Source organism: Falco naumanni, chromosome 4 (assembly GCF_017639655.2).
Source record: "Falco naumanni isolate bFalNau1 chromosome 4, bFalNau1.pat, whole genome shotgun sequence".
Classification (NCBI taxonomy): domain Eukaryota; kingdom Metazoa; phylum Chordata; class Aves; order Falconiformes; family Falconidae; genus Falco; species Falco naumanni.
In genome coordinates, this window is record NC_054057.1 from 27,773,646 (window position 1) to 27,796,013 (window position 22,368).

Below are 22,368 nucleotides of genomic sequence, written 5' to 3' on the forward strand. Positions count from 1 at the left end.
ACAAATGGGTGCTGGAAAGATACATGCAACTTTCAGAGCTTCGAAGTCTTGTGAGAAAAGATGCTAGGCTGACTGTATTTGTTTATGGTAACAAATCACTGTCAATTATTTAGGGCTCAGGTTGGCCTACTTTGAAATATTTTAGCATGCTTGTGAATATTCCTCTGTATTCTGAGGACCAAATCTGTCACTGATGATGTGGGTGCAGTTCCCACTGAAATGCAAGGGAACGGAAGCTATACCCATTATAAAAAGGCTGTTGCAAATCAACTTTACACTCCTATCCAAGTGTGATTCATAAAGGAGGAAAACAGGCTTGAGGGTGGTACAGTATTCTGTTCCCCCATCATGTGCTCCAAGAAAAGAATGGATTTTTGTATGGACTGTAATCTCCAACTGACTACTTAGCTATACAAGAAAATGGTGAGAAGGTGGGAAAAAAAGGAGAAAAAAATCTATGTTTGAATGACCAGCTTGAAGTTTCTTTAATTATATCTCTTCTTCCTGACCTGAACAACAGGTCTTTGAATTTCATGGGTGTAGAGAGAAGCAGTCAGTCAGTACTAGCACAAGATCTGGGGCACAACACTTTTGTGAAGCCTGTTTTAAAGCAGAAACCATTTCCCTGCCTATTGAAAATAGACATGGTTTCTTATCCCAGGTCAATGAATAATTTTATAACAACAGCCAATTATTCCTTCCTGTAACAGAGATCAAGAAGGGGTGCTGAAAATTGTCTCAAAAGTTCATTCTTAACTACTTCAAGCTTCTCTCTCTTACCTAGAGGTGTGTGACAGTAACAGAAATTAAAGGAAGAAAAGAGCATTTATAAGATTCTCCTACTCAGTGCAGAGAACTATGTCCATCAGTTTCTTTGCACTGAAGAAATTATAGAGGCTAGGCTTTCTTGAAGTCCCTAGTCCTAACATGAAGCCCCCAAATATGAGGCCAGTTCTACTAAAAAGGTGGTGGTGTAGAAGATGATTTGATGCAGCTCATGATTTGCTGCATCATATAACACCTAAAAAAACAAGGGCGTCACATGGATGTAGATTGAGGAGTACAAGAAACTATAAGGAGATGTTGACCAATAGCCTGTGGGTCATTCTTCTTACTTATACAGTAGAGAAGATTTCCAAGTGAGATTTTGGAGGAGGAGAGATACGGAGATTTGCCAGTATGTCTGGGTAGACTTATGAGAACAGACAAACAGATTTGAATTTTAGGGGAAGTCATGAAGGCACCTACAACAACAGCCAGCCGAGATTCACATGGTCGATAGCTGATGAAAGGAAAAATTAATCAATTAATCTCTTTACCATTAAATAGAACATGATAGGCTCCATCACAGGACAGACTGTGAAGAAGTATGCAAAAGGGAAAACATTACCTGTTCTAGGGAAGAGAAGGCAACATGCATAAAGAAAGCAGCTCAATCAGAGCAACCCAGACAAGAAAAAATACATATCAAATGTTGTATAGCATACATTAGTAAACACTGATATGCAATAGGCTTGATAACTGTATTTTTTTCTTGTATAGTGACAGAGCCTAAGCACTTTCAAAAAACAAAACAAGAAAACTCTAGCGCTATATACTGGCACAAAATTTCTGTGTTCTTACATAACATAAAGGTGCCTTCCAGCAATACTTAGTAATTCAGTGCTACAAAGAAATTGTTTCTTGTGACAAGTTAGGTGAACAAAATCCTGTCTTTTAAATTAACTCCCACGCTTCTCTAATACCAAGGAAAATAAGAGAGTGTAGTCTAGGTAGAAGAGATCCTCTGGACTCTTACCCTGTAGAGATGCACAAAAAAGAATGAGTAGTGACACTAAATGTATTATGAACTGGTGGATGATGAGAAAGATTATGCTGTAATTCTCATCACTTAGGAATTATAGAATATTAGTGCCCTTAGTAAAGGCCCCTCTAGATTGACAATTTAACTGCAACATTGCATAATAATTACACAGGCAATATGAAATCTTCTAGCAGCTTGTCTACTTTTCATTCTTATCTGCAATCTATTATACTCTGTAGTCTCATAAATGGATATAAAGAAAATGGTTCTGATTTTTTTAAGGCATCACTAAAAATGCTAATTAAACCTGTAATGATGGGCCTGCTGAGGATAGGGCATCAAATGCACAAGCTCAAGGATAAAATGTCACACTGGGCTAGTGTAAGGCTTGCTTGAATTTAGAGAAGGACCAGCCACTTCTCGATTATCATTGTTTCATGCTGTATTTGTGGTGTATTTTGCATTGATTTATGGTAGGCTGCAGAAAATGTGGAATTTTGTTTGCAAGTAGGAAGTTGCATCAGAATGAGTTTTTCTTTAGGGTAGTATTCAGAGTAGAACAAGGATCAGCATTTATGGCATTTGTGAATCTTTAAGATATCTCTGTGAAAAGAAATTAAACCACACAAACTCCCTTTTAAAGTAACTTCTGTATTCCCAGATATCTTTTTTGCCTTACTAACTGTTTTCATCACTTCCTTTGTGTGCATGTTAGCAGTGTAGATGCTGCTGGCAGTTTTAACTGCTTGCAGTCTCCAGAGTGAAACACACTTTTGCATTTTTTGCACCTAGGATTGCTGTTTTCTTGTCAGTCATATAGACTTGACTGCAAAAGATAGCTGTTTTACTTGCTCATGCTGCAACAGGTGGTGGGAAACCAAGGGGTACACCTACTATGCTCAGTAAAACTTCATTGGTATTACACCAGAAGTGTATTCTCAGGAGGGTTTTACGGGGCCCATAGAAAAAGTTCATGTGTGAATGTGTGAAACTCTGGGATCATTTGCTCTTTGTGGATGATTTGTATGTTAGATATACAGTAGCAACCACTTAAATGTATAACCTCAGGGTACAGTAAATTTTTTTTGGTTTAGTGGCACTTACCTCCACAGGGATTTCTTTCTATACCCTTGCCATAAATCGGTTTGAAGCAGATGTGTCATTAATTTGGTTTAATAATGAGTATAATTTATTCTCTCTACTGCCTGGGATTTTATTCGCTGTACAGTCATCGTTTTATGAAGTGCTCTTATTGAAGAGTGGGCTTGATGTGGCTCTGTCTTGCAAATAACCAAGATCCTGAAGTCTATCCATTTCAGTACAGGAGCACTACCAGGGTTCAGTGGTAAGGATTGGCAGGATTGGGTCCAACAGTTGGGAATATTGTGCTGAAGTACAATAAATCTGCTGGTTTTTCCATGTGAGTTTAAGCAGTCATTGGTATGCTGTACAAAAGCTTTTAGACTTCTAAGTTTTCACTGGAACTGTGGATACTTTTATTTTCAACAGCAACAAAAAGCCTGGTCGGCTCAGATAATGTTCTTTGAATAGCATTCATGCAATAAAAAAAAAAAAAAAAATTCAGCGCTATGTATATTTGTTTGAAAAGACAATTGATGGTATTTTAGGGTTATAACAAAATGGCTCTTCTTAAATACATCCTTTTAGAAAAATTGGCTGTATTTATCATGCTCAGAATCTCAGCCTAAAAGCTTTTATTATTGTTAAATCAAGCTCTTACACAACTAATGATTAATAGAAATATTTCTGGAACTTTGTTTTTACTTTATTGCCAATCATGAGATTTGGTTTTAAACATAAATGTTCTCAGCTTGGTTTCATCCTTGTTCCTTTCTTCTTCGCTGCTGCAGTCTCTGGTGATCGTGTTGATTTCCATCCATTCCCCAGGTCTTTTATCTATAAACCATTTTCTGCGCCCAGATGTTTGTGTACTAAAACAGATTGTAGGTTTTGCCTTTTTTCTGGGTAACTATGACATCTGTATTTAGTTTTTCACTGCTGCTGTTGTTTTCAAGTGTGTGCTGCCATCTATGGAGTGATCACTGAAACAAAGCTGATATAAAAAGATGTTTTATCACAGTATTGCAGAAAACAAGATCTAGCTGATGGAGGGGGTACCACAGAGCAGTTGGCCATATCTCAAGAAATCCTATTTTTCTGTAGCTCCAGATCTCACAACAAGCACAGGTGAAAGAATACCATTTAGAAAACCTGTGACTTCTAGGAGTTATTCAGTAATTTTATTTATAATGGACAACCTGTCAGGGGAGCCAGAAAATTGAAATAAGGTTGCTTTGTCCTCTAATCCTGTAAGTAATTCCTTTTCCTTCCCTGTTACCTTTCACATGTCCTAGTCCTTCAGCAGTTTCTAAGATCTGCTTATTACACCTTTCTTAATTTGTTTTTTTTTTAAAGCTTAATTTTAATTCCTTATTCCTTCCCAGCATCTTGTTAACTGACTTTGTGCTTCTCCTCTGTGTCCAGTTCCAGCCTGCCAGCTTCCACGTTTCCCTACTTGAGATCCCTTTAGAATTCAGTACTGGAGATCAGTCCCCCTTCTCTCCCTTTTTCGTAACATTTTGTCGCTTTGTATCTATTTTAGAGTACTCAAAGAAGTAATTTTCTCTATATTGTGCATGCATAAGATGCTATCACTTTTATCTTGACACTGCTTATATGCTTTTCAGCTTGCAAATTTTTTACTAAGGATTTTAGCATCTTACAACCTCGAATAGGGTTAGTTACACAAGTTCCTGACAGACTTCTAATCCTTTCAGTTAGGAGATGTGACAGAGAACAGCTGTGTCTTTAGGGCTCTCCTCAGCAGGACCAGTGTTGGGAGTGGGTGTATATTTAACCACTAATGCTTAAATGCTTTCTTATAACACAAGGTTAGAATCAAAAGGAAAGGTGTAACATATATGGGAGAAGCATTCTTAAAAATATCTTCTGACATTTTCTTCTTATTGCTGAACTTAGAAATTGATCTTATTTCCCAGCATCAGAGACAAAAATGAAGAAAAAAAATCAATGCTGAAGATTGATCAATGTTTTTCAAAACTGACTTAATAAGATAAAAATCAATGCAGCTGTATTATTTGCCATTATTTTATCACCAGTATCATTCAAACATGGTAATACTTGATTCTTAAGTTAAATGTGAAAATATTTCAGTTGCCTCCTACAGAGACAAAAAATTTAAGGAGGAGGGATTTATTTGGTCAAGCTTTGGTTTTCTTTTTAATCCTAATTTTGGAACTAGGAGTTCTGCAGAAACTGAGAACAGTTTCGTATTTTAAGTGCCAGTATATAATTGTTCCTTTAATCACAGAAACTTAAATAGAACAAATTATTACTTGTATTTGCAAATTACAAGCTCTGATCCTCCCTTCCTCTTGCAAATAGCAGTTCCATCTTGCTTGGTTGAAAGATCTGTACTCAAAAATTTGAAGATAAGCCTGGGCACCAAATCTCCCCCGTGGCAGATTCACAGTGCTTTGAATTTAGAGCTGTACTTTACAATAGCCTTGGCTGATTCATGGTTTTTGACAAAAATGAATGGAATATTTGGGGGGGTTGTTTGTTTTTTCCCAATGACCATTTCCCTTTTCCCACTGTCCCCAAAAATATTAAGATCCCTTACTGATTTAGTTAAAGTCTTAAAAATGGTCTTGTGTAATATCAGTGAACCATCTCTAAGCCATGAGGTTGGCTTAACAGCTGAGAGGGTTTTTTAAAAAAATAATTTACCTTTTAATATTTTAATTCCGGTTTATTTGCTGCTTTGAGTTTAGCCCTTTGGGCTCCTGGTTTGAGATTTCTCTTAACAACTGAGGGCTAGAAAATGTCCTTGCAGGGAAGAGTCAAGATTCTCACGTAATCACTGGGATGTGTGAACTGGGATGTCAGGGAAGTATCAGGCATGAAAAGACTCCTGATAAAATCCTGGATATTAGCAAGCCTCTAGTAGTGGCATCTTTTGTTTTCAAGATTTATTTCATGATCACAGAAAGACAGCTTTCTGCATACATTTCTATTGAATCACATCCCTATCTGTAAGCTGGACCAGAATGTCATGCAATAGGCAACGCAAACCTACCAGTGGGTAGGCACAGTTTTTGAGAATACAGGACTTAATGAGGTTCTCTGTCGGGCCAGTTACTTTTATCTCTCTTTTTCATATTCCTTTACTAACTGATAAACGCGGTGTGTTTGCTGCTCTCCTCAAGCAGCTCTGAGCAGCAATATGCACATTCATTAGGAACAGCCAGTTCCGCCCCTTCGTTCTCTCCTTCATCATCAGCTTCATTATAGACAATATCTGCAATCGCATAACGAGAGAGCTTGTACTTGCAGCTCTCCTCTCCCTTTCCTGCTCCCCTCTGTACTGTGAGAGAGGAGTAGTGTGGCATATTGCATAATTAAAAGGTTATCAAGGCTGAATTGGTTACACCTCTGAATGTGGCATGCAAGCGTTCACAACCACTATGGAAATACGGGGCTCATTACCGCATGAAGCTGGACACCCTGAGAAGATAGATGGTATTGGATTGGTTTTCTTGTTGCTCTGCAATCAAACAGGCTTAAGCTATGCAATCTGATACTCCTTAATTGACAGCTTTTCCAAGGTTCATTTGTTAACTGAGAGCATGACATGTATTGAAGTTGTTTCTTCATAATGCATTTGGCATTAACAGGAGAAGCTGTCGAACGCCTCAGTCGTTAACATCTCAGCAATAACATGTTTTCTCTCCAGTTTTGACTTTCTAACTAGTAACTTTATATTTGCCAGGGGATTTGGAATAAGCGTGTGACAGGACAGGACATAAGAAAAAAACTTAAATACATTCCACAAAGAAAATTTGTGAGAAAGTCTTTTCGCTGCTTGGGACATTTACCTGAGTTTTATGGTTCAACTGTTCTTTTTTCTTTTAGTATAAAACCTTGGTTTCTTGCTTAACGAAGTACTCACTGAATACTCATTGGGTTTCAGACAGTCCTTTTATTTTGGTAGATTAATAAGTGGGCATATCTGATTTTATTTATAGTGACAAAGAGTTTGTATGTGAAAGATATGCTGGAGGGTTTAACTTGCCTGTGCATCCACAAGAGAATAAAACCCCAAAGAACCCTCTGTTTCAAAGAATCCTAACCTTTCCCTAGATGAAACCTGTGCTTGTTTGAAAGAAAAAATTACCTGTATAGAAGAGACAAGAGGATGATTTTTTCCACTGATCTTGTCACTGTTTTGCATTTGCTGTTTTCTTGTAGCTATTTTTCATAAACACTTTCTTAGTTTCTTAGAACACAGATTGTGCCAGAACTCTTAACATTCAGCTGCTTTTTTTTTTTTTTTCCTTTTTCCCCTGTTCTGTAAAAGATTTCCACCTCTACTCTTCCGTGCAACTGTTCATATGCTGATACCTGGCAAGATGTTCACGCAGTGCCTATAAGTACTAACTAAGAGCTTCTCCTGTATCCCATGAACTGGATAGTTACAAGATGAATTTATCTTAGATGTGCAAAAAATGTGTTTTAATTTCACTTTGTTGTTCCTACTTAGTGTAAGCAGATTACTCTAAATATTTAAGTTCATTTCTCTAGCACCTCGTTAAATTTCTGCATGTATTCTTTGTTCTGGGAAGAGTACATGCCTGGAGAAGTGCATGAAATTTTACAGATGTCAAAATAATGAAGGCATTTTGGTGGTGCTTTGACTAGTATAGTTTAGGAAGTGAAACACAGATGTTTAGATGAGGAAAAAGGTGAATGGATGGGTCAGGCTGCCTGGATTTCACAGCACTAAAAAGCCTAGCTTTGACAGAAGTGCCTCTTCAAAAACTGCCAGAGAAGAACGAGTAAAGCCAGATCCTGCTTCGAAAAGCCCAGAAACAACCTTTTCGAAAGCCATGAGGTCTGGAACCCAAGTACATGTCCCTTCTCCCTCTGTAAACATCAACAATCTGAATTCCTGCAGCCAAGTATTCCTGAGCTTTTTGGGGATGTTCTGGACCTGTCTCCATCTAAGTACTTTCTGGTTTATTTGCCAGGTCTGTGGCAAGTGCTGGCCAGGTGCCTGGCGAGCACTGACTCGAGCCCCTTCTGCCTTGCAGGGCAAGCACAAGCTGCGTGTGGACACGGGACTGGAAGGTGCCTGGTGTGGCCTTATCCCCATTGGGAACTCCTGCGAGAGCGTCACCACGACGGGCCTCAGGTGGAACCTCAGTAAGTCTGACACCCCCGGGGCGGTGGGTTTGTCATCACGCCAACCGCGCGTTGGCACCAGCCTCACCAGTGCTGAAGGGCCATACATGTTCGAAGGTGAAGCATGGCATTGAATCCCTGCCAGGCCACTTTTTTCCAGAAATGAATTTTTATTTAAAAAAAAAAAAAAGAGAAATACATTTAAACCTGAGATATCGCAGGCAGAAATGTGTTTTCCATTTGGGAGTCATTGTGCTGTTTAAATAGAACATTTGTTGAGGTCATGATACATTACGATCATGATACATTGCCCTCCAGGGAGGGGAATCTAAGAGTCCCTAAACTCCTGGTTATAAGCCATAAAGTTACAACAGACAAATAATAATGTGATACAGATTATTAAAGCTGCCTCACTTCCCCTGAACTGCTTCGCATATATTGTCTGTCGACTCTGAAGGAATAGATCTTTTCCTTATTTTAAAGTGGGAAAAGGTGCATGTGATCTAGAACAGAGACATGTATCTGTAGAGAAAGGAGGTTTCTTGACCAAAAAAAATTGAAACACCCTTCATCCTCCAGCCCCCTCCTCCCACACTGAGTCATTCAGGATGTATTTAATCAGGAAAATAACGGGATATTTTAGATGAATATTCATTAAAACTTAATGGACGCAGAGCAGTGACTGAGAGGCTCTGGTGTTGCAGTCGGACATACATGGCCAGGCTTTGGAGCCTGCCCATGTAGGAAGGGCACGTGGTGCTCACAGTTTGCACTGCGCTGCCTTCCTTGGACAGGGATTAATGTGAGGCTGACCCACTGTGCCGGCCGGCAGCACGTGTGCTGGTCTAGGGAGTGTCTGGTTCCACAGAGGGTTTGAGCATGTGCAGTTAAGGAGGTAGTAGGCATTAGCAGCTCACTAATGATAAAAGTTATAAATATGGCATTGATTTCAGGAGCTGTCTGGCTAGTGATGTTTTCATCCTTTTAAACTGAATTGCAAGAGCTGAATGTATTGTACAACAGACATTCTCTTAATGTGAAAAAGAGTCAAATATTTTCATTTGTACTTATAAGTACAGTTGACAAATAAGGTATTGAATCTTCATCTGCTCATCTGTTGTGCAGCAAATTTTGTGGCCCATTGCACTGAGGGACTTCTCATTTCTCAGTAAACATTCTACCCTTCAGAGGGAGGTGAATGAAGATCAAACCAGCCTCATGGTACTGAAGGGAACATCGCTGAAGCCTGTGTCACTCTGCAAGAGGCTATTGTGTGGCTCAAAATGCGGTGAACACTATAAGGTTTCGGTCCTTTCTGGTGGTTTTGGTTATTAGTTTAAGAAGTTATTTTTCAAATACATCAGAATCTTTTTTGAGTTTAATAACATAAATTTCGTCAGATTTACAAGGTGCTCGTTAGAAAGATGGTAATTTTAAAGGTAGTCTGTCTGCTCCCGCAAATGACATGGCTTTGTTGCTGCTAAGTTATGATTACCCGACCTGCTGAGGCTGAGGAGGAAGGGGGTACTAGTCTACCTGTGCCAGGGAGGTGCAATGGCAGCAAATAGTAAGTTTGTATCTAGGATTGGGTTGATATAACTGTTTCTTCCATGTTTTTCATTCTAGTGCTGAAATAAACTTCTTCAGGTTTACTTAGAGGCATAGCTAGATATGGACCTACTGGGATTTTTACTGCGCTTAATTCAGTCTTGTTTTGGGTTTTTGTTGGTTTTTTTTTTTTCTTTTTCTGGGGAACAAAAAGGTTTTTAAGTGACTGTCTCCTACTTGTTTCATGTTAACATGACACCACCATCTCAGCTTCTCCCAGTCCTTGTTGCTATTTCTGAGAGGAAACCTCAGACCTTTACAGTGTTTTCCTTAGTGATGTGTACGCTGCACCCCATTACAGGCGATACTTTCAGTCTCAGTATTCATGTTTCTCACAGATCATATTTCCTTCATTTATTTCACTGCATTGTCATCACAGATATATGAAAACAAAAATTATAGTCTTCCTTGAAGGTGTGAAGCATTCCAGCTTGAAACTGCTCTTGTGCCCAGGTGATTAGAGCTAACCTTTACTCATCCAAGTACAGATATTGAATCAGGTTACTGTTCAGATACTGATAAAACAAATCAGTGTAGTTGCAGCCAACAAAAAGGAAAAGGGATTTTTTCCTTAATTAATAAGCCTTACATTCTGATAACCTAAGGGTGATACTAGCTTTCATTGTGTTAATGACTTCTGTGCTGCCTGTAGTTTTGTCATTACTTTTAAAAATGTTAGTTCTCCTGTAAACTGCGTTGGAGAAGCAAAGGGTCACCTGGGAAGAAAAGAGAATAAGATACTGGTGTGACGTGGATGTTAGAATTGCTGCTGACAGTTGGCAGTGGCAGAACGTTCCCTGTTCATTTGTTAATGGGGCTCTAAGCACACACCTTCAAAAGGCTCAGTGAATAAAATGGTTTGGTTATGAATTCATTTTCATGTGTAACTCATAAAAGAAATTGAATTTTTAATCCAAACATAATATGATAAACCTCTTTCTCCAGTTTGTTATGGAATTAATTGGGTATGACCCAACAAGTTTGTTTTTAAAAAGTAATTTTTCAGTCCTCAAAGTATATATTTTTTTAAAGTAGATGGGCAGTAAAGTAATTCCAGAATTTCAGTTTTGTCTTAACAGCCAAACATGATGCATTAGGTGAGAGGAGAACCCTCATTTTTGCAAACAATAATTTCCAGCACTCAAAATTGAAGTAACACTGCAGTACAAGAAAGAGCTGGCTTCGCATCAAGGTTTTTAGTGTTTAACACCTATTTCTGTCTGAGCATATCCAGATTACTCTCATGATTAAAATTTTCAAAACCTTCAAGGAATAGTCAAATGTTATCTGTGTCTAACCTACAGGTGCTGTCATAAGACTTCATAGCTTCTGCTAGAAAAAGACAAGTATAAATACCTAAGACAGAAGCTGTGTCGGGGTTGAGAGTAGGCTTTCAAAGATCTCATTTCAATGTCCAATCTAGGTAAATTTGAGATTTGTAAATTACTCTGCCAGCAGAGAAATTATGATGTCTTGATTATATTTTTAATAGTGCAGAATTCAGACTTTTTATGTGCCTGTGTGAGGATGCAACATCTATGCATAATTTTATGCACGCTTATCTTATCTTAATTATTTGCTACCACTTGGCAAAAATGGAACTTTCATTTATTTTAGTTCTCATCTTATGGGTGAAAGAACTTGGAGAAGAAAGTGGAAAATTGATTAGCAAAAATACTTCTTATCCATACTTGCTATTGTGTAGCACACATTCGGAACACATTATAAACATATTCTTTCCACTCCCAAAGGGATACAGATCTTTTCTCTATTAAAATCTGATTTACAGCACAGGAATCAGATAATGCTTTATCTGATTTGACTCACCTGGCTGCTTGTTGATAACAGCTCTCGTGTCTAATAAATAAATAACGAAAAATCCAATAATGCCAGAATTACCCAGCACTCTTCATTAGGTCTTCAGTGGTGCTTTCATGGAAGATGAATAAGAATGACGGTAGAAATTAGCTGCACTGCTCATCGAAGAAGAGGTTGGAAGGTAATGGTAGGCTTTTGTAGCAAATGGTTCCTTTTCTAGGAAATTGCTGTAGAAAATAAAATTGCCAACTAATTTACTCTTCATCCCTATGGCCTTTGATGTGCTGTATGTCATACCTGTCCTGAAAATGCTGGCAAATATATATAAAAACTCTGTGTGTGTGTGATTGTACTTTCCAGATAATTTTCATGCAAATTTGCTGCTTTAGGCAGGAAGTTAAATTGCTGTAAAATGCTACCATTCAAAAGAGCTCCACTGTCATTTCACTTCAAAAGGCAATAGCAATAACAACAACAACAGGAGCAAGACCTTTAACTGTAGCAGCGGAGCATCCACTGACTACTAACTTCAGAGGTAGATAAACAGGATCCAAAATCTTTTTGATGCTGTTTACATTGTTAGCAACATTGAAATGTTTGCACTGTTCTACTTCATTGGGGTTTTGTTGACGTTGTGTTGTGAATGGAACAAAAGATTACAAAAGCAATGGAGTTTTATGTTTTAGGAGAATTCAGAGTCTGAAAGACAAAAGAAAATGAATAAGTGCTTAAAAAAAAGTCAGAGGGTGAGGAACTTTTCTGGGAAAGGCTGTAAATTAAGGCAGACAGGTATCTGTGCTAGTGAAGCTGTTTGTATAAGCACTCTGTCACCTGTTTCATAACTGAAGTAATTTTTATAGCACATTTTGTTGCTCCAGTTCGTTCTGGCTGAGGCAAGCTAGGTGGTGCTCCAAGGAGTAGCTCTGTTTTCAGTGGCAGAGTAACAAGTTTCATAGCTGGATTCCCCTCCCCTCTGCTTTCCTCTCCTTCCATCCGTTCTCGTGTTTCTCACTGGTAGAAGACTTCCAATCTATGATAGATCCAAGCTGGGATCTATCTTCAGAGCTGCAGTGATGTATTTTTTCCCTTATTCATTACGGCTCTTAGACCCTGGGTAGGGCAGGGTGACGGAAATGCTGCTGCTGCTCCCAAAGCTTTGGGTGATTTTGACCTTTTGCGAGCTGTTTGCCTGCGGGAGTGCTGCTGTCTGCCTTCCAGGGTCACATCATTTATTACAAGGCAAGGCCTGCTGAAATTCTTTTCCAATAAAGCAGATGTTCTGATGGTGGCAGCCTGGCATCCCACTGGTTTACTGCAAGTCAGCAAAAGCAACGAGGCCATTGCTTAGCATTGCATGAAATGATTTTGAAGCAAAAAGACTATTTGGCGTACATTAAAGGGCTGATGAACATTGAGCTCGGTTGTGCTGGGCCCCTAAAGCTGTATTTGCATTTTTTCCAGAATAGCAGCTTGAAAACTCAGTCAGACTTTGTAAAGGGGCTTGAAACGGGGCTTTGAGGTCACACGTTCAATCCATTTCCACATATCACAAGGAATGTTTGGAATTAGCGGGAGGGAGATTTGGTTCCAGCTCCTCTTTAGCTAGGTAGCAGGGTCCTGGCATTCAGTTTGGAAAGGCTGCTTTAAGGTGATAAACAGATACGCTCTTCCAGATCACACTGCTGGGGCAGCGTTACTGCTGCAGGACTCCACTTAGGGGAAGATTCATGTGAGCACCTTCGTTCTGAACTAGCTCAAACCACGTCCAGCAACAAGTTCAGCCCAGCTGGATGGCCATCTTTAATGGCACACAGGGAGTGTGTGTATGATCCTTCCGTACAGCAGTAGTAGGCAGTAATTGCCAGAAAGGGGTAGAATAAAAAAAATCTCAGAGAGACTTCTCCAGCACAGCTGTGCACAGAGCGGATGGCTCTCCACAACCTAAGTAATTACTGAAGTAAACTGGAGGCACTTACTTATGTCTGGCTACATTGCCATGGCACACTGCAACCATGGGAACTAATTCCGTTATTAACACGGAGGTGAGAGGGTTGTCAAGAGAGCCAAACGCTGCTCTTTCCCTTTCGTCCCCTATGTTGCTTCAGCCCCTGCTTCTGCCAGTGTGAATGTAACCTGGAGGTGTGAGGAAACAGGTGCTCTGCTTCAGCCCAGCTTCAGCGCAGATAATCCTCATCTCTCCGGTGGCAGTAGATTGGTGAGGATCCAAAAGTCGCATGAAAATCAAAAGCAACCTGATGCTACTGAAGGATACGAGTCATAAAGGCAAAGCGCCTTTCTGGGGCGGCGGGAGAGCTGCAGGCAGCCGGAGAGCTGCTGGCCTCCAGTGTATTTCTGCGGGTTTCAATGGGGGCTCTGCGTTTCCATCGGTGAGTGCTGGAGCAGAATTTTTCCAAGAAAGAGATCTTTGAGTTTATACTAAAGACATTTAACCCTAAAGCCATTCTCATCCATCAACCTGCCCATATGGATACTGGGAAATCATCTCATTTAGGCAATGGCAGAGGCAAAGCTGAAACATAACAGTGTACTTGAATGAAAGTCAGTGAAAAATTGGCTGGAGTACAAATGCTCGTTTGTCATATCCCTTGCAAATATACTTTAATTGTTTTCATATTTAAATGCCCAGAATCAGCCATAATAAATGTAAATGTCGCACTGCCGAGAGATTTCCAAAAACAAGAAAGCTCTCTGAAGCATGTGGTGAGTTATTGCCAGTTCCCAACATCTCTGCAGAACCACAAAAGGGCAAGGACCAGTAGGAGGACAAATCAGTCACGTCTGGCTAGAGTCTCCCAGAGATAATAAATGAGATGTGTTTGTCTGTGTCAACTTGGCTAACGAACAAGCGTGCTCTTTAGATTTTGGGGGGGTCGCACAAGCAGGTAGGCATTACTGTTAAGAATTGGCTCCTCCTTTCCAGTTTGTTTATGGACCATTTAGTTCTGTTTATTTTTTAGTACATATTGGTGTATGTGATTGATCTCTTCTCCCCAAAAACATGACACTGGAGGAAAGTGTTTCCTCTGCAGTGATCTATTCCCATACCTTAATGGCAAACAGTTCTGGATATTCCCTCTACAGTGTCTCAATTCTTCATTCACTGACTCCTTTGTGGAGGAGTTTTCTGAAATAGTCTGATATTCTGAATAGGATATTTTGAAATACAACACTTTGCACGTTGTATCTGAGGGGGCCCTGCTCTCCTCCAGGTTTTGCCTCTAGATGTTTCTGGGCAAGAAGAGGTGGGTTTTTCCTTGATGTTACATGAAGTTCTGGAGGGAACAGAAGTCTGGTGGATGTTGTCACTGACTTTTGTTGTATGATTCTAAAAAGTTATGTTTGGCTGTAAGCTATTTATGGCATCCTGATGTGTAATTAATAAGCCGTTAACAACGGACTGTAATGAGTGTGCTCTGGAACTGTTAATTTTAGATGTACATGCCAATTACAGACCACTAAGCAAATCTGTTGTTTTCAGTGGAGTTGGAAAGTATGGATTTCTGATAGATGAATACATGTCTTGCCCTAGAAGCAGCTGGGGCTTCTTTGGGGCAGTAAATCCACATGGGGGAGTCAGGGCAACAGCAGGAAGGGGAAGAAAAAAGAGAGAGTGGCAAAACTGGGATGTGTGGAGATCACATCTGGGATTAGGAACATGTTTGAGGGAGAAGAAAGGGCAGATAACTTCAAAATGTGGGAAGATATGAACGCAGAGATTGAGAAAATGAGAACAGAGGTGGTTTAAGCTGCCAGTTGACATCTTCCCTTTTGAAGCATTGAATTGAGACCAAAATTTCTCAGTCTTGTTATTTCTCTGCTGTTAGCAATCTCCTTTGTTTTCCACTGCTGTCCAGGGATAACAGCTTGTTTCTGCTGTCAGTAGACTGGTCAGCTGAAGTGGTGCAGACCTGTCCACAGGATCTGCCTGGGTATTGATCCAACAGCAAAAGATGGCATTGGCGTTTGATTTAAAAACAAGAAGAAATTACTTGTCCTCTTATGGCTACCAATTCAAGTCTGGGAAAATAGGGAAAACCAGAAACAGAGAAATAAAGTTAAGCAGTATTGTTGGATGTAATTGTGCTTATAGATTCAGGACACTGGCATCATTCAGTGTCCCAGGTGTATTCTCTGGGAATGAATCTGGAGCCATAGTTGAAGGTGTGGATGTGTACAAGCCTCTCCCACTGCAGAAAACGAGATACCTGGGAGCAATAAGGTGAATTACTGCTGAAAAGTGGGATTTTTTTGTGGTTCAGGACGTCGGTTGTCTGGAGTTTTTACTCTATGGAAATACTTTAGCTACTTGCAAGTTAGCTGTTCATTTCTCTTAGCACTGGAGCTGAGCTCTCAGCTCTCTGATGTCCCTGAGAGCTCTGCCTCGGTCCTGTAAAGTGCAGGATACTTCAAAATGAGAGCTGTGATATCATCCTTAGGATACCTACTTTTGACATCGAAGTGCCTGTGCTTTTGCTCTGGAACATTTTAACAGGTGCAATGCCATTATCAATTCTATTGTAATAAGCAACAGGCAGAAACCCGTGAGGAGTTTCATACGCATGCATTCAATGCAGTTTAAATCTGTGGAGTAAATAAGGCAGAAGGCACTATGGCGAATCAGAGCTCCAAGTGTGTCAGTGAAGAGAATACCATTTACTGAAACAAGTCTGGACTGCTTGGTTAATGTTACTGTATAATTAAAAGTTGAAAGCTAAAGAACCTGAATTAAAATTTCACAGGCAAGCTCTCATTCTGGCATCCCACAGGTCTTGAGTCCATGACTTTGCAGCCTTAGCATTTCTTAAGAGTCATCTTCCGTGTGGATTACACCCAAGTGAATGTGAGTGCATGTATTATTGACAGATAACTGTATGTAGGATGTCACATTGTATCAATACAAGTCTAGGTCAGCATGTGGTAGCTGAATTTCCTGTGTTACTTATGTTTTGAAGCTTTTCCATATATTTAATAGAAAAATATCAATAAAACCAATGAAACTTTTCAAACAATTCCAAAAAATTTTGGTATATTTTAAGTGAGTGGTGATACATGTCATCGACCAAATAGTAGATCCAAATAAATGGAGAGGAATGCATGTCAAGAGATCTTACAGTCCACAGATCGTACAGTCCTATGGCATCACTGCTGAAAAACCTAAAAAAAGGTTCCTCTTTTATAAGCTTTCAGTGTTGGGGGGTACCATTGTAACAGCTTCTTTGGAAAGTCTCCTCCAATTAGAATTTTTTTTTTCCTTTCTGTATTCTGTGGATACAGTACGTGATAAATATATTCTCATGCTGTTAAACATTAGAACACAGCATTTATAATCTAATTGCCAACAAGAAATCTCAGAATTGTACATTTAGGTTTCCCAAGCGTAGGGCATAACTCTATAATTTACACAGGCACCAGCAATACCAGTGTATCACCGCTGATTGGCATGCCACTTAATGATGCTGTTTATGAGACAATTTTCTAATCAGCTGCGTGAACACTCATCAGGAGCTTGCTTCTTGATTTAAAGCAGGGGAGTTGGAAAGAAAGATAGGGTTTGTTTTCCTTATAAAAACAAACTGGGGAAAAAAGCAAGTTATAAAGAGAAATATCGGGGGGGGGGGGGGGGTGTTACATTTTACGAAGCATTGATAACATAAAAAAAAAGGCAAACCACAGTTATAGAGAGCTTTAATATCATAAATCTGGATTATGCCTTTAAAAGCTCAATGTAGAGCTGAAAGCTGTGGCATGAATGAGTCAGTGTTCTTCAGGGTATTTCTTTCATGTAGTTTGAAACTGGGTGATGGTAGCTTAAACAGTAACATTCTGGATTTTAACAGGTGTTCTATTTCTGATCTTTGTTTAATAATAATTATGTAATTTGATATTATAGGTGGTCAGTTTAAGCTGAAGTACAGTCAGTTTTCCATTCATTTCACATATCAAATTTTAGTTTTCATCCCAATAAATTTAACCAACCCTCTCTCCCACTCAAAGTATAATTAATTATTCCTTGCCTTCTTACTGTCTATGTCATTATTTTGTTCTGTAATAGACAGAATAATTTAATATTTTAAATGTTATCTAAAACACATATAGGCTGGGTCAAGTGTGTCCAGCATAGAAGCAATGTATTATATGATTTAGGAGGTTTTAACAAGATGAGCTTCAGCTGACCTGCACAATTTATGAATAACTCTGGTACACACAAATGGAGTACTTCTTCCAACTCTATCCCCAAGTGATCATTGTAAAACCCTTGTAAACACACTTTGCCATCCTGTGGTCTGTACATCCAATGTATATTGAAGAATTTGTGTTTTATGAAAACATTGGAGCTTAATACTGAGCTTGCAGAATTAATGGGAGAATTACATGTTGACTTTAATATTAGTATGTTAATCTGGAGATGCCTCTGTCCCTTCCTTCACTGAACTAGGGTATCTTAAGCCCCTGATTCATCAGAAGAATTAGGCATACATGTGACTAGTTCTGTGCAATGTAAAGGCATTATTTAGTGTGTAAAGTTAAACATGTGCAGAAGTACTTTACTACAAGTCAGACTCTGCAGCAGGAGATATAACCTTCAGAAATGCCTGAAATGTCTTTTCTGTATGTAGAATAAGGTGGTAGTGACTTTAATCTCAGTCTCCAGGGTTAGCTGTCAGTGCTGGTTCCTATTTGAATATCTCTTCTCGCTCACTCACCAATGCTATAAAGCTCCCTTTTCTAGCTCTGCACATTTTTTATGTATTGCTGGTTGGCTGTAGTAATTTACATGAATTCCTCCTGATGTTACTGTTGAATGTCTGGGCAAAGTATGAAGAATACATGGTAAGACAAATGACTTTCAAATATTTCTTGCATCTGGCTTTTTTACCAGTAGTTCAACAGATGTGGTTTCCTACCAATACAGCTGTCAGGTCCATGCATTGAGTAAATTTGTCATACAAGGATTCTGGAAAAAGGGTTCTGGATACCTACCAGATTTTTTTTTAAATCATAAAGTTTTCATTAAAATAGAAAAAAGCATTAGAATATGGTACATGTCTGCATAGTTGTAAGAGAACAAAACGTTCTGGATAAAGGGAATTTACACAGTGGATTTGAATTATTTATCTTTACAGTGCTAAAAATTTGCTTTGCCTGCCATATGTAAAGCAACATTTTCAATCCACATTAAAACCGTGTATGTAGCCAATGCAAGGCACTCACTAGGGAACAGGGGAAATTTTCCACATCATGTTATGGGCTGGAATGTATGAAATAGTAACATCAACATAAATCTTACTTGTACTCCTATAATTAAGTATTGTTCCTTTTTTATTTTAAAATGAGAAGGGTTGCTGTGTTTACCTTTTAACATTCCAAAAGCCTGTAAACTGTTTTTTGGCAAGTGCAACTCAACAAATGCTGGCAGTACTCTGAAAGACAGCTTTCTGTTGTGAGCTTGTGTAGAGATTTATATTGCTCATTTGCAATATGCAGTAGGAAGGTTGGTTGGTTCCTCAGAGCTGGTGCACGCCACTTTCTCTTTGCTGCTGCCTTTTGTTATCCTGTGTGTTTATGTTAGCGTAGTTCTGGAACAGACTTGGACCATTTAAGACTTGACTTGGATTTTTGGGAGCTCTCCTGCTGGTAATTAGTTTTACATCCCAAATATCTCAAGTAAACATTGTTGTCTGTGAACCTTTAGATTAGCTTGTGTCCTTTTTTAATGCCTCCACGATTACTTTAGTGTCCCAGCTGAAATCAGCTCAAAAGAATTTTAGTCGCTGTTGTGAAATTCACTTTTTCCAGTTTCTGCCATTCTCTGACTTCCCAGGGTGGTGATTCCCTAGATGTTCATCAGTCTTGGTTTTGCACCCATGTTTCCTGAATTTCTCTGGCGATTTTGTGGTCTACCTCCTCTGATGCCATTTTCAAAAAATCCTTTCAGAAGTTACTAATAATGAAGACAGTCTTTAAAAACAAAAAACAAAAAAAACCCACAACACACAAACAAAAACCCCCCAAAACCTAATCGCCATTATGGCACAGCACCACTTGCTGACTCAGTGGGTAGCACACCAGGCTGGGAATCCAGAGGCAGAGCTGGAACACATCATTAGCTCTCGTTAGTATACTGCCTCTCTTCTCCTACTGTTTGTCTTGTTAACTCTTTGGGGCAGGGACTGTCTACTGTGCTGGGTCTGTATAGTGCACCCTGTCCTGCCTGGTAGCCGCGTACCACAGGGATAAACATGATTAATTGTAATTGGGAAATGACTTCTGGAGTTACAGTTGAAAGTTAATAGCATGGAATGATTCCTGATTTTAAATAAATGCATATTATGTATGTGTTAGAGGCTGCATCTGGATTATTAGCTTCAGAAATTGTACTGTGGGAAGAGAAGAAATTCATTGTTTAACATACAGTGCCATCTACAGAATTGGTTGTGCAGCCTGCACTTCATACATTATGTGGGGGGTTTTGGTTGTGGTTTTGTTGCTTTGTTTCTTTTTTGTCACAGCACAGTGGACATCCATGGCTGGAGAGTGTGTTAGAAGCTTTTTGCAATGCCTGCAGAATTGGAGGGCAGCAGCCCAGAGCCCTGGGGCCTGGTGGAGCCCCCACTGAAGTGCTAGGGTGCTGCTCCTGCCGGCTCTGCTGCTGCTGCTGCTGCTGCTTTGGAAGTTGGTTCCACCACCCAGATACCCAAACGGGGGGTGGGTTGTGTGCTCACCCACTTCAGCTGGGATCCGCAATGTCTGTAGGCCAGGCTTCACCAACAGCACCCATAACTGCCTTCCTCCTAGAAGCCTGAACTCTTGAGGTTTGGGTTGGGTTGGGTTTGGGTTTTTTTTTCTTAATACAACTCTTTCTACAAATGCTGCATCTGCCACTATTTTTCCTAGAAGCATGTGACCTGCTGCGGTGGTCTGACAGACACACAGAGGTGGAAAAATCAGGGAAGGGACCAGAGAGGAACAAGTCCATTTGGGATCGTGTTGTGAACATTACATGTAGCAAAGCACTCTGTCAGCAGTCCTCCCTGTTCAGAGTCAGTTTAAATGGGGGGGGAGTGGGGAGGATGATATCCTCCAGGGTTGTTGCCAAAGCACGTGCTGCAGAGAAAACTGTTCTGTAGCGGTTGTGTGTTTGCAGGGTCACTGGCTGGAATGGCGGTGCTGGTGTGGCAGGGAGGGTTGGATGTCATCCCCCAGATCTTTAGAGTGCTGTTCGGAGAAATGTTAATTTCGGTGCAGAAAGCTGGATATTGTTATATTTTTTTAAAAACGACAGGAAAGGTGAAAGAGCACACAAATATCACCCCTTCCACTCTCAGGAATCCATTATTTCTGTAATATAGCAAATTAAGTTACTGCAGTCACTGCAAACTGTTGTCTGTCCTTTTCTGTCTAGCTTCTGAATGTTGGAAGTTATCTGATATTTGAGCTTTTACTAGCTTAGGACCTGCTGTTTGGCATCTTCAGCTTACTGGGGTTGAAAAAGAGAAATGGGAAGGGATGGCTGAGAATGAGTTCTGACATCCAGGGCAGATACAAAATAATTTTCTGGCAGGTGATCTTGCCGAGAAGAAGGAGGAGAGGGGGAAAAAAAGAGAGGAGTCTTTGTTTTTTTATATAGTTAGAAGTAAAATTCAATGTATTTAAAGTAGCAGCAGAGATAGACTAGGAGGCTGAGTGTCTGAGACAGCTGAAGTTGCACGTTAAATAGAGTTTATGAGACAAGTCTGCCATTTCTCACCTGCACTGTCACAGCCAGTACATGTGAGTGTGTAGGTGAGTGGGGGTGCATGTAAATAACAATTCCTCTTTATTTAATATACATTAAACCTGAAAAGGGACAGAAATATGAGTTAGCAGAGTGCTGCAAAATGTGAAGGTAATTGTGTGGTAGTTATCCTCAACATTTCCATCTTTAAAGTGGTTTTGAACTGCTTAAGTGCAGCAGTTACTGCAGACTGTGATTAGATAAATGGATGCAAATGGTAATTGTAACTGATGAATGATTGATGATGGCTTTATATGTTTATCATTACATACTGTTGTAAACACTTTCTTCCTCAGCAAGGATGGAGCCTGTAGGCAAAATGATGATGTATCAAATATGAATTCAAACTGTAATATTTTAAAGACTGTAGAGGGTCAATATTGTAGGCTGGTACAACCACAGAGCTGTTACCTGAGTAACTGGTGAACGTTGCCATTGATACCAGTGGGCTGAGCACTAAACCTCTCCCAGCTGACATTCGGGGCCTGAATCCAAGTGCAGCTGGGAAGGTGGGTTAATAGGAGAGAGCCTGAAAGTGCAGGTGTGGGAGCTGAGTGCTGCTGAGTGCTGGCTTTGGGTGGGGAAGACCTGCTGATCCACTACTCGAAAGAAGAAGAGATGCTATTTCTCTTCATTCTTCTGTTGCTTCTTATGGTTCCTGCCTTTCTTCTCAACTTTGTAGTGTCCTGTCTCTTCAAATTAAAGTCAGCCTCTGTGAATTTCTTTCGCCCTGCAGATTGTTAAGGTCTGTGAGATGTTATTTGACAGCCACGGGAGTGAATGTTGTACACCCCCATTGTAAAAGCCATTTGGGACAGAACAAGTATGCTTGGATAATTGCAAGTTGATGGCAAGAAGGAGACAAACAAGAATGTCCCTAGAAAAGCAGGGTGGGATAAGAGATTTGTATAACCTAAATGATGCTATAATTCTGTTTGATTTGTCACCTGCCATTTGCTAATTATTAATCACAGTAACAACGTTGGGTAGCTAGATTAATTTAAAGGGATTTTTATTGCAGCAGCTTGAGTTTAATGTCAGCTCTTTGTGTATCATACAATGCCAAAAGTAACCTGTGGTAATTAAATTACAGGCTAAGTCTTCATCCTACATAAAT

At 39.7% G+C, this 22,368-nt stretch overlaps 1 protein-coding gene across 1 annotated transcript in view; it reads left to right on the forward strand.

Moving 5' to 3' along the window:
* TPK1 (thiamin pyrophosphokinase 1) overlaps positions 1–22,368 on the forward strand; it is a 250,428-nt gene that overhangs the window by 179,565 nt on the left and 48,495 nt on the right. The window contains exon 6 of the mRNA XM_040591790.1: positions 7,876–8,050. Within this exon, the coding sequence (XP_040447724.1) occupies positions 7,876–8,050 (175 nt within the window). The remainder of the gene's footprint in view (positions 1–7,875; positions 8,051–22,368) is intronic.